Source organism: Vanessa cardui, chromosome 24 (assembly GCF_905220365.1).
Source record: "Vanessa cardui chromosome 24, ilVanCard2.1, whole genome shotgun sequence".
In the NCBI taxonomy this organism is placed as follows: Eukaryota; Metazoa; Arthropoda; class Insecta; order Lepidoptera; family Nymphalidae; genus Vanessa; species Vanessa cardui.
Window position 1 is genome coordinate 948806 of NC_061146.1, and position 13108 is coordinate 961913.

Here is a 13108-nt window from a genome sequence, read left to right on the forward strand (position 1 = left end):
AAATATTGTTTTAATATTTCTTAAAAAAATTGTACATTTTACACACATTTTACATTGTACACAATTATACTACTTAAAAAAGTAGTAAAATTGTCTCCATCGAAATCTTGTTGTCATTGATAAATGTATGTTAGATTGCAGTGTATAGTGTAAATAGTATCCAAACAGATCAAAACTTCAGTAAATGGTGACAATAAAACATATATTCATATAATATATGCCAGTTGCGTAGTACTTGGCATAAAATGATGTAAACAGAATCAAGACATGATGATAAATAAGTAATAAAAATATAATACTATAGATTCTTACAGCAGAGATGGCCCAGTGTTTAGAACGCGTGCATCTTAACCGATCATGCGGGTTCAAACCCAGGCAAGCACCGCTGTTTCATGTGCTTAATTTGTCTTTATAATTCATCTCGTGCTCAGCGGTGAAGGAAAACATCGTGAGGAAACCTGCATGTGACAAATTTCATAAAAATTCTGCCACATGTGTATTCCACCAACCCGCATTGGAACGGCATGGTGGATTATGTTCCAAACCTTCTCCTCAAAGGGAGAGGAGGCCTTTAGCCCAGCAGTGGGAATTTACAGGCTATTGTTGTTGTTGTTGTACTATAGATTCTTAACAAAGTTCAAAGGAATTAATTAGGCTGCGTAGTATGTTGTTCTCACGTATACTATGTCCTTAATTTCATACAAATTTCTCATACACTTATAAAAACCTAATTACTTAAATTAATTGTTTGTTTGAACCGTTCCAAACGAGTAATTCTATTCATAAAGTTAACCTCTTCATAATTTATCTATAATAAATACGTTCAAAAACATCACTTGCAAATATTTAAAAACTTTGATAATGCTTGAAAACCTTAATTACTTGAATTTAGCAGGTGTAAATACATAAATGCTAAATTCTAATTAAATAATCCTTAACATACATTCTTATCAATATTTATTTTGCGCTGTTTTGCTTAAAAACTAGATTACCTACTTTTTCGGGTGGCAACGTATTGCTATATAATAAAAAAAAATTAGTAAATTCAAAGTTGCCATTTCTAAATAAGTCTTTAAAAATGACAATATTTATGTATATGTAAAACCACAATGAAAATATGAATGAATTTCATTGTATGTTTTTGTTTGTAATTTTTTTGTCAATATTTCATATATACATATTTTCATGTGTTACTAAAATTGAAACAAAAAACGACATTAGTATTATTTCAAATATAGAACAATACATAGTACTCAAACTTGTAGATACTTAATTACAACCTGTATATTGAAACAATTAAAATCTATAGTGTCATTTTTTTCATTCCAGTATCCCTTACACTGCAATACACCGGGCTCAGCCTCTCCGCCGGATCTTCCAACTGGCGTTCGTGACCGGAAAGGGTCATGAAGCGACGATGCAATTCAAAATGGCGACTTCTGGACAAGCGGCTGCGCTTTACCGCGCTGTCACTGAGAAACACGCGTTCTACTGCTGCGAAACAGTGAGGACTGATGTCACGGAGCAATTCATTAGAGATCTAAAGGTAGGCATCGATGGAATATTACTGAAATTACCTAAAGTCACTAATGTCAAGAATCAAAATGGCGGCCAATGTTTTTAGTTTCTGCTGACATTAAATAACTTAAACGCTTTGAAACCCTACAAGACCCCAAAGTAATTTTCTTTAATACAAAATCTTGAGTTCCTAGATGATAATGTAAGACAAACAAAGTTAATAATTTCCGGGGTATGTTTTAATAAATATGTAAATACAATATGGCGGCAATTACAACTGTCAAATGACAAAGACGTATTAAGTTTGAATTTGTATTCGTTATAATATTATTTATATGGCAAGAAATTAAGGTACAATTTTTAAATTAAATAAATTCTTTCATAAATAAAGTATATTGACAATTGCTTTAGCTGCAAAATGACAAATCATTTATATTTTTAAAAATAGTAATACATTTCTATAATATAATAAAATTAACTGAACGTTTTATACCAGATACATAATAAACCAGCCTTAATGAATATAATCAATTGTTTAAATTTTATTTCACGAAATAAATTATTTATAAGTAGCCTAATCCGAACTCTTTGTCTTTTAATCAAATAAAGTATTTAAATAGATTCGCTCAATTTCTGTTTTTAAAGACGAAAACAAAAGCTCATATACGTTATACAGAAATACCTACATACAGTATTGAATAAATATTACATAAATAATGTATACAAAAACGATATGGACTTTGTTTCCTTAACTAATTAATAGGCAAAGTGATTATCTATTCATGGCGGGGGTGTGGCGGGTTAAGTTATGTTTTTATTGGTGGCGATCGTCCGTTCGGACGGAGTCCAAACTAATATTACTTACGTTTATACTTTATCTTGATTGTCAATCTCGGCTTTAAATTACAAACGTGTGTGAATAAAAATACCTAATTAATTATATAATTGAGTGGCACGTCGCTTGAAAACTAATTAGATATGTATTTAATAACTTTACATTGAAACATCATGTACGAATTCAAATTGTAAAATGTTTTTCGACTAAATCATGATCGTGCTGTACGATTCACATACGTGTTATGTAAAGTTTGAAACAATAAATTGTGTCCCATGATATTCAATCGTCGTTGTCCACACTATATTAGGAACGTTCTAACAGTTTGGTATTGCAATCCTACAAATCATACTATGGTACTAATTCTGTAATTTTTATGAATATAAGTACCCTGACGCCGGGTCGATGTTTTGAAGAAGATCCGAGATGGTCCAGTGGTTAGAAAGCGTGCATCTCAATCGATGATTACGGGTTCAAACCCAGGCAAGCACCACAGAATATTCATGTGCTTAATTTCTATTTATAATTCATCTCGTCTTCGGCGGTGAAGGAAAATATAGTGTGTCTTATTTCGTAGAAATTCTGCCACATGTGAACCCGCATTGGAACAGCGTGGTGAAATATGTTCCAAACCTTTTTCTCAAAGTGAGAAAAGGCCTTGGCCCAGCAGTGGGAAATTTTCAGGCTGTTATTGTTGGTGTTGTTGTTGTGGTTTTGACGAGTGTGTCTCCCCCCAGGGCACCATCGCGTCGATATTCAACGACTCGTCGACGCTGGGCCGCCGCTACGTGTTCGACATCCGGCGCACGTGCCGCGAGGTGCACGACCGCGCGCGCCGCGACCGCCACGCGCGCGCGCCGCACGAGCCGCGCCGCCGCGCCGGGCCTGCAGCCGAGGTGAGCCCCACGCACCACTCACCCTCACCCTCACCACTCATCACCCTCACCACTCATCACCCTCACCATACCTTACCGTCACGGGCATCTTTGCCCATCCATCTTGACGATCTTCATCACCCTCACCAACCGAATCATCTTTGCCCACCCATCTTGACGATCTCCATGGTCGAGTGGTGTGTACACCGTTTTTCATGGGTACGCCACTCTGAGGTCCCGGGTTCGATTCCCGGCCGAGTCGATGTAGATTACCATTAGTTTTCTATGTTGTCTTGGGTCTGGGTGTTCGTGGTACCGTCGTTACTTCTGATTTCCATAACACAAGTGCTTCAGCTACTTACATTGGGATCAGAGTAATGTATGTGATGTTGTCTCTCATATATATATTTATTGATATATATATCTACCTTCTACATAGACTAAAAAAATAATACTCAATCCTTGCTTCATATGCAATACATTTACTATTTTGACTTTTGTACTGCTATTATAAAATTGGTCTAGAATCAAAAAGTAGTTTATCGTAGTTTCAACTGTTTGTATGTAGCTAATAGTGAGTTTGTCCTGTCGCAGGAGTCCCGCCAGCGCTCCCGCTCGCGCAGCGGCAGCGACGTGTTCGCGTGCCGCGTGTGTATGGACGCCGCCATCGACACGCTGTTCCTGCCGTGTCGGCACGTCGTCTGCTGCAACGAGTGTGCACCGCGGTATGTATCTTTTCCTTTTATATACCCCAAAAACCACCTCAACCTGACCGGACAAATATATATCTGTTACTTCTCACTTTATTTCTATAGTCGAATGAAAAAAAAAACCTAAAAAACTATGCATTAGCTATTCAAAGTCAAACACATTCTTAGCAAAAGCCATTAAGGCTTTGTGTACCATAAATTCTCAAATTATTTCTTTAAATAGGCACAAGATTTTAACATAAATCTAACCATTATAATCTATATATAAAAGTACATAACAACAATAGTATATAAAAGTGCAAATTTCCGCGACAATGATTCCTTGTACCGTATTATATAATCTTTTTTGTTATAATTACAGTTGCGAACGCTGTCCGCTGTGCCGCGGCGAAATAGAGAAACTCATGCACATCTTCCTGCCGGTTGAGTATCAGAAGAGTCCCGGCGTGATAATAAAATAGTCCTCGCTCACCCGGCGCTTCGCTGTGACGAAATGGATCGAGATCGCTGTTAAACGTCAAAATTTTCGAACGAAAATTTCTTTGACGTGTCGGCCAGTTGGCGCGAAAGTTGACAATAAACTTGACATTTACGGAATGTGCGCTCAAGATTGTGGATCGTGAACTGCCTTATTGGACAATAAAATGATAAGTGTGTGTGTGATTGTCTAGTCAGATCTTTTGACGCGTTAAATGTGCATTTTTAACTATAACGTTTTAATGGAATGTCGTCCGACTGAGAAGTTTGATCACATTCCGAAATTGTATTCAGTAATCCGTACTTACTTCTTAGCATTTAAGAATAAGTGGAGTTTATCAATTATTATATTAAAAATTAACAAAAATGTCTTAATACTTACATTATGCTAAGTGTACCTTCCTTCGTTTTAGAAGGCAATATATATGTATCTAACTTAGACATATACTTGTGATAACATTAACATTCTATATATGCCACAAGCGTCTTCATTTTTAAATAAAAGGATAGAATAAATTTTACCAAATATGTTTTTATTTAAGTTGAAATTGCATTTTTCTTAAAAATATTACATATTGATAATTTTCATGTCACTTTTAAATTTCTAAGTTAATGTAAACGTAAGACCTGTGGTCTGTAAGTTATTTCTGTAAAATGCAATAAAAATATGAAAAAATTAAAATTTAGAATACTGCCAAATTGGTTATTTTATTTCAAAACCATTTAATATTAAATCATATATATAAATTAACAAATTAAAGTAGAATTAGTAAAACCAGAGTTTCGTTAAATAATTCAATATACTTTTATTACAATAATATATAGTATCGTAGTATAATTGTTACATTATGCGGCCCACACACAAGGGAGTCTGTATTAGTACAATATGCTTCACATTTAAAAAAAAATACTGTAATATAAAATTGTGATTCATGCAAAATTTCAGAGCAATCAAAACGCTGAATGCAGGTGAACCCACATAGCTTATTTATAGCGAACTAATAGTAAGAAGCCTAAAATAGTACAGCTAAAGAGGCAAATTATAAATATTGTATGATTATAGAGCATATTTTTGTCATATAAAAATAAGACTTGATACATTATATATAAAGAAGAATCATGGAAATGATAAAATTGGATATTATTGAAGAAAAACTATGCCAAAAAAAAGTTGAATTGTACTTTGTATCTCAATGAAATAAACCGTATTTGTAAAATATACAGTTCTATATTACCGTGTGGTGTGGGTTGTATTAAATTAATACTAACTAGAAATATTTCAAAATGGTTGGCCCTAATAACATTATCAACTGAACATATTAAATAACTAAACGAAGTATACAGCCTGCTTGGGGATAAATAATCGTCTTAGTCAATACGGTCCGCAAAGCTAAAAAGTATAGACCGGTGCATAATATAACTCCAATTCAACCAATGAGGCATATCAACTAAAATGCTTTTCAAATGTATTTGCTTAGTAAATACGATGCTTTTGCTTGATGCAAATGCTCTATTCCGAATAGCCGAAGGCCGACAGTCGACATCGCTCCTAATATTAAGTCTGTAACTTGAAAGTAGCCGCAAAAACAATTTGGTCTGCTGATTATTAAACTGAAGATTAAAATTATTTTTAGATAAAAGTGTGTTTTACAATAAAAAATAAGATCACATTAGAATATAATTTTAAATCACAGGCGGGTAAATATTACTGTTATTTAGACTTATAATAAAAGACGATAATGAATTAGATGCATTTTTAAAACATATAATAATAATTAGTAAAGTTTAAAAAAAGAAGAAGAAAACCTGCCTGCTTTTGATTCAGTATTATGAAGTCCATTATACCGATTTTTCGTTTAAAAGTTCAATAATTTATGGAAATAATGTGAAAATAATTAAATCCTACTTAGGTATAAAATAAAGCAACGCATGTTAACTTCATAAAAATAGTTAATAAAATTATTGTACTTTTTATAGATAAACAATAGTGTCTTTGGTACGTTTGTGCAATCTGTGTATGCCATAGCTTATACCATAATATGAATATATAATCTGTAATTGTAAACAAAATTGTCTTTGATAGTTGTGTGCTGCCATTATAGAAAAATAAGTACATTCTGGGAAACTTTTACATGCATACATATAAAAATAAATGAATTACAAGTTATTTAATTATAAGAAGCTATAAAAAACCTATTTTCAACGTTTTAAGTTTACACGAAAATATTAAATGTATTTATTAAGTTATAATATTCAGTAACTAAGAATAAAATAAAATATTTTTTTTATATTCAGGGTGCAATCTTTTTTGGACTTAACATGGCAACATCTACAAATTCGCATGAACGCAAGATGGCTGCCAATTTATGTGAATGCAAGGACGAGTAGAAAAGTGTTATGCGCTTGTTAGGTTTAATCCCGTTTATATTGTGATAATAACGCTACGAATATTACATTATATTGTGTATGTGTTTTCGTGGTCTTTGTTATGAGTTATCGATGATAATAAAATCGTATGTGCAATATTGCGTTGGAAGGCAGATAAAATGTTCAGTGTTGAATTGTGATTATTATTTAAGCTGTGTGAGTCGTTTTTCGGCTGTAGTTATGCTTGTTATTGGATGATACCGGTGTTACTGTCATGTAAGTAATTTTTTTGATTGATTCTTTAGAATAACCAGAGCCTTATACTTTTATTAGGCTGGTAACCTAATTGACTATATCAGGTAATCATTCGTGGCGTGGCTTAACTGGCGCCGGCTAGCCGGCCGTGCGTGTCTCACAGCTGTTGGGTTCACACGTTGCTAACAGTCGAGTTTTTATTATATGCCCCGGGTATGACATTGTAACCCTCGTAATACTTTGGAAACCAGCGTTCCTTTGTTGTAAACCTAACGAAACCTCGAACAGTGCTGGTGTCTATGTCGCTCAGTTTTATCTTAATCATAAAGTTTAATTTATCTGTATATTTACTCAGTTTCAAAACATATATCGACAACCTATCACATCGCATTTATAATCAAACTCAACGATACCTTTTTTTTAAATTTAACAAATACTTTTCTCTGCGTCGCTGTTAAAAAAAAAAACAATTTATGTTTTAGTTAGTCTATACATTCAAAACTCGCTTTTTATATGAAATAGACAAAAAAAGATAGTATGGCTAAACTAAAATGGTGTAAAAATATACATGATATAAAAGTAAAAGTAATTCTCATTTATTCCTGAAATACAAATGAATATAAAACTGTTTTAAAGCATTACAAGAGGTCATGGCACATGTTCTGATCAGTATGCTCTGTATTCTTAGTTTATCTGTATTTTATTATACACAATAGATTGACACACACTTCATCAAGTTAATGCAGATAATATTACACGGGACACTAAACACTACTACCAACAACCAAAAAAAAGTTTCGACTAATTTGGCTCAATGATGTATGAATACAGAATAAGTCAAAAATAAGAATTATTTATTATATGTACACAATAAATAAATAATATTTAAGCTTGTATTCATAATCATTTATGACTTATGACTTTAAGATTGATTCGTAATTTACACAATCTATACTTTTATCTGTGAATTAAAAGTAATTGCCAGTACCTATTGTCTCAATTTAATATTTTTTAAATGAAATGAAAGTGCTGTATATATGAAATTTTGACTATTAGCTGCTCTTATGCCGTTCCACTAGTGTCAAACAGTAATGCACTCACAAAATATTGGAGATACATATGTTATCTGATACAAAATGATACAAATTTCACTAGTATATATTGAGATTACAATTTTAAACAAATAAGCACTTCACCTTTATATTATAGTGTAGAGGCTTAAGATGTTTGCTAAATTAATCATTAACAAATCCCAGTTAATGCAGACTAAATGATACAAGCTGGAAAATAAAATACTGTATCACCTATAGTATGAGATATTTAATGTGTATAAACTGTCGTGAAAATATATAAATTGTGTTGTATTTGTACCAGAAGCAAATATTTTAGATATTGAAGAATATTCCAGTAATTACAGATTATGTTATTAGAGATATCAATCTAATTACTAGTGATCTAGAACAAAAAGATATTTATTATCTGTTTCAATACAAAATTTCATCAATTAACTCAAAATGATTTGTAAAAATAATGTATTTTTATTAATCATTTTGAGTTAAAAGTTGTTTTAAGTTTTCAAGGCAAATTAAAAGTTAATTTTAAACTATAAAAGTACTCATTATGTAATCAGTACATATATTTATAAAATATTATATATTTTTGAATGTAGTTGTCCATTTGGGTGCATATGCAGTTAAATTGCAGTGTATTAATAACTTTCATAGCAGCTGTGCAGGTTTTAAATACATACAATCCTTACGTTATGTATTTATTTAATAATAAATATGTAAAAATAAGAGCAATAACGTCATTCGGCTTTTTAATTATTTCGAAATATATGGTGTATTTTCGCGAATTTTGTCATTGACGTAGAATAGCGTGGATTTTTTTAAATCGTTGATCATAGTAAGGCACACGTCGCAAGCGTTTTATACGTTGATAATAGAAATGACGAACGACAAATCATGAATGCATAGAGTACCTACGTAATATAACATTAATCGGTTTTAATAACTTTATTAGCTGCTGATTTACACGCGCATAATTTATAAAATTTTACTTAACCATCGAGGGTTGAAAAAAATGCATTCCATGGCTAATTTCCTCTAAGAAGTGTTTACAGAGAGTTTATTTCGCAGTTATATGTTTGTATATGTACATAAATATATGTACCTTATCATGGTTTCAGATAGCTAGATGTAAAAACTATATCGCCTTGTTTGAATGATATATATGTTATATTCCTATAACATATATTTACAGTGGAAATTCATATATTTTAATTAGCTGACCCTTCCGACTACGCTCGAAAAGAATCAAAATCTGTCCAAAAGCTTAGGAGTCGATTAGCTAAAAACACAGAAGAGTTATATCAGTATATTCATTAATTTCCAATATCCATTCGTCATAATAAAACTGTACGATGACTCTGCTTTATCCAGTTACGATATTCATTTTACGATTCGTTTTGCTTACGGATAGCAGAATTGTTTACGAAGCGTAAGTCAAAATCGTTCGTACAAAATCGTTTCGTAAGTTTTGGATTGGCATGTTACCTGAAACCTTATGGATGTTACTTTTCGTTATGCGTAAATAAAAAACGATCGGTTGACGGTTACTGATGTACAATAGGGACGTGGTACGTTATGTTGTTTTTTTGTTAATTATACAATGAACTCAAAAACAGAAACAGGAAGAGAAAGTACTACGGTAACTTTTAAGAAGTTTTATGGTTATAATTACTTTTTAATTGATCCACTCTTAAATGAAATAAAATGAATTTTTAGTTTTTATATTTATTATTGTTATTTTTTAACGAAAATGTATAAAATGTGCGATCTACATGAATCAATAAGTAATTTATATTTTATTAGTATAATTGTAATGGAAAATAAAAAAATAGCATATGTAGTTAAATAACGTAGTATAAATGGTCTCGTAATTACCCAATGATTATTTTAATTAATACCACGGTTAATTTGAGTAATTTTAGGGAACTGTAGGATACACTAAAAGTATGAATACGGTGTTACATCGTCACGGTGACCTTTCTAAACATTAACTAACATTGCAGAATATATTGTAATGTATCAAGGTACGAACTAGCGCATTCTCGATTTCTTCACTTTCATAATCCAACGCGACGGTAGTCCGATTCGTCCTATATAGTTTAGGGGCAGAAACAACTGAATTACTGCTTTCCGAGGCACGTGAGACAGCCGCTATGTAAAAATATATCAAATTTGTCATACATAGTTAAATGTGTTGAGTTTGTACTTTTTATATGTTCCTTTTTACGCAGGGGATTTTAAGAGATATTACATAATGTTTACGTATAAAATTGTTGTCATGACTGACTAAACAAATTAAACTATTGTTAGTCTAAAAAGCTGTAATTCGGAGCATAGGTTTCATTTGCCATATGCATTCATTGCATATGCCCATAAGAAGTCAAACACCCAGTATATACAAGCACATATATCTTTGAAGATTTGTCTATATTATTAATATTATAAATTTAAAAGTAACTCTGTCTGTCGCTCTTTCACGACCAAACCGCTGAACAGAATTTAATGAAATTTGGTATGAAGCAAAGTCGAACTCTGAGGAAGAACACAGGCTACTTTTTGTGTAACACAGGATATCCAACATCCTTAAACGCAATTGAAGGCGAGGGCGATTACTATTATTTAAATATAATTAAAAAGATAAAGGCAATGAGTTGGGTATCGTCGCTGGCAGCCCTAGCTTTGAGTATCTAGTATTAAGCCAATTGGTGGCTATTGTCATCTGAGTCACGACATGTTGATAAAACAGAAATCCAATCCATTAGCCACTCTTCAAGTGATTGAGCTCCTTCTCTGAATATTAAATGTTTTGTAAACATTACACACGGTTGTGTTACTTGTACGCTCTTATTTTACGGAATTAACTCGACTTTGAATTATTTATTTTATACAAGAAGACGCCTGTTGCATTGCTTCGGAGTTAAGTCCCTTGCGTGTCCCCACAAAGCCCGATTCTCATGACATTTTGATTAGATTCTTCAATCTTCGTTTCAACGGATGCTGTTGCGTTGTTTGATCCAGATATTACAGATTTAACGTAATCGAAGTTATTAGACTCTTGATAATGCAATGAGTGTTCTCGTTCAGATTTATTATCATTATAATAATAATAACCCTGTAGAGAGTCTAACACTGAAAATTGTAATAAGGAAATTTTATTTCTAAAATTTTGTATGTATAAATTTATACAATTAAAAAAAAATTTAGTTTCAACGTATATTTAAGATTTTTTTTTAAATGTATGATTATTTAATTATGGAATATGAAATAGTTGTTAGGTAGTGTAAAAATGTACCAAATGTCCGATAAAAATGCTATTATTTTATATATGCCATATTTTTTATTATTTATAAAAATTATGAGTGCGTGCTATGACTAATCACTGAAAATAACTACCTATTTATAAGTTAATAAGGTTATTTGCGAATATCGATGATCCAAATCAAACCTAACGAACTAATTTTCATTTAAGACTTAAAATGCTGCTTGCTAAACATTTGAATATGTACAATATTTGTAATTTATATAAAAATCACGTTTAAAACATAAAAACATATATCGTTTCTGAGCATTCGTTATAGAGTCACTAGTGTAGCTCAAATGACATGTCAATTCAAGGTCAAAGTTGTTTATTTATCTTTTCTCCTACTTCCTTTGGAATAGACTATATAAATTAGATATATTTCTATTCTTATCCATATAGCTGTAGTCCCTGAAGAAATGTATTTGTTTCAAGGGATGTTATTTATTATAGAGCCTAGCGAACCTCGTTCCGCCAGGTGGTTTTATCAATAAGGCTTTGTATTATTTAATTAAGAATCATAGAATTAAGCTGTGAGATAATGAAGATGTCTTTGATTAACTCGGAGTTTTAACAACGATAAATAGTATTATATTAAAATTTACTACCTAGTGTCATTGACATGAAATTCGGTTGGTATAAGTAATACCTAAATGCGAGCTGAATATGTTTGGAATTCATTAGGTAAACATTGTTCAAGTGTCTCATTTATATTTCAAATATCGTCAGTTTAACCGAAAATTTAACTTAAATACGTCTAAATAAATGAAGTTTGATATGATTATTAAATGCAATGTTTCCGAATGTTGCGCTATTTCAAGTTTTTGATCTTGGTTAAGTCATATAGGTTGACGAACAGAAAATTAGTTGACAAACATCATATTGGTCCGCTTATTATATTCGAGAAAATATGTTTGATATCGCCTGTCGATGGTAGAATTGTTTAATACGAGTATTTCAAAAGTGTCTCAATAAAAAAAGGTTGCGTACTTTGAAGTCGCACATGACATAAAACTTACAGAATTGACTAGCCGCTGGTTACAACTAAAGAATTATAGGTTACTAATAAACGATAGCGGTTTAAATATTGTATGAAAATAATCTTAATCTTCCCCTTTTAATTTGATGTCAATAATGATTTTTTTTTTCATCTCTTACTATAATCATTTATAGTATAAACTTTTAGCTGTTATACATACAGATTAAGAGTATACGAATAGTTGATTTAAGGGTTAATACACGACTATGACAGATGACACTATGAATACAGTAGTAATAAGTAGTAAAGTTAATAGTATAGAAAAACCGAAACAATAATCTATTACGAATAAAGATAAAATTAAATAATTATTATTTACTAAAATTTGCAATGAATTTTTGTTTAGCATGTAAAGCTGCTTTATCACAATCTGATAAAATATTAGACGCCGAACTTAGATAATTAAGATAAATAGTATAATTAAAATTGCTATATAATTACTCTTAGAAACTGTATTAATCAAAAAAAATATAACTGTATAATCGACAATGTGCATGTTTTTGTCATGTCGCCTATGTATAAAACTATCTATTGCTGATTCATTGTTTAGTTAGTATCCATTAGGGGCGACGATTAATACTTATATTAGCTCTGAGGAACCCTAGAGTTCCGTTGGAGAGAGAGCATTGTTCGGCTTATTAATGCATTTATTCATTATATATAT

At 31.6% G+C, this 13108-nt stretch overlaps 2 protein-coding genes across 3 annotated transcripts in view; both read left to right on the forward strand.

Annotated features, from left to right (window-relative positions):
• Nucleotides 1–5114, forward strand: part of LOC124540010 (E3 ubiquitin-protein ligase MYLIP) — a 28671-nt gene extending 23557 nt beyond the window's left edge. Inside the window, exons 3-6 of the mRNA XM_047117407.1 lie at nucleotides 1330–1546; nucleotides 3091–3249; nucleotides 3823–3953; nucleotides 4300–5114. Of these exons, the coding sequence (XP_046973363.1) occupies nucleotides 1330–1546; nucleotides 3091–3249; nucleotides 3823–3953; nucleotides 4300–4399 (607 nt within the window). The 3' untranslated portion in view covers nucleotides 4400–5114. The remainder of the gene's footprint in view (nucleotides 1–1329; nucleotides 1547–3090; nucleotides 3250–3822; nucleotides 3954–4299) is intronic.
• Nucleotides 5115–6748: 1634 nt separating this feature from the next.
• Nucleotides 6749–13108, forward strand: part of LOC124540259 — a 145167-nt gene continuing 138807 nt past the window's right edge. For both annotated transcript variants that reach the window (XM_047117727.1, XM_047117726.1), the window contains exon 1: nucleotides 6749–7058. The gene's annotated coding sequence lies outside the window, so the exon portion shown is untranslated. The remainder of the gene's footprint in view (nucleotides 7059–13108) is intronic.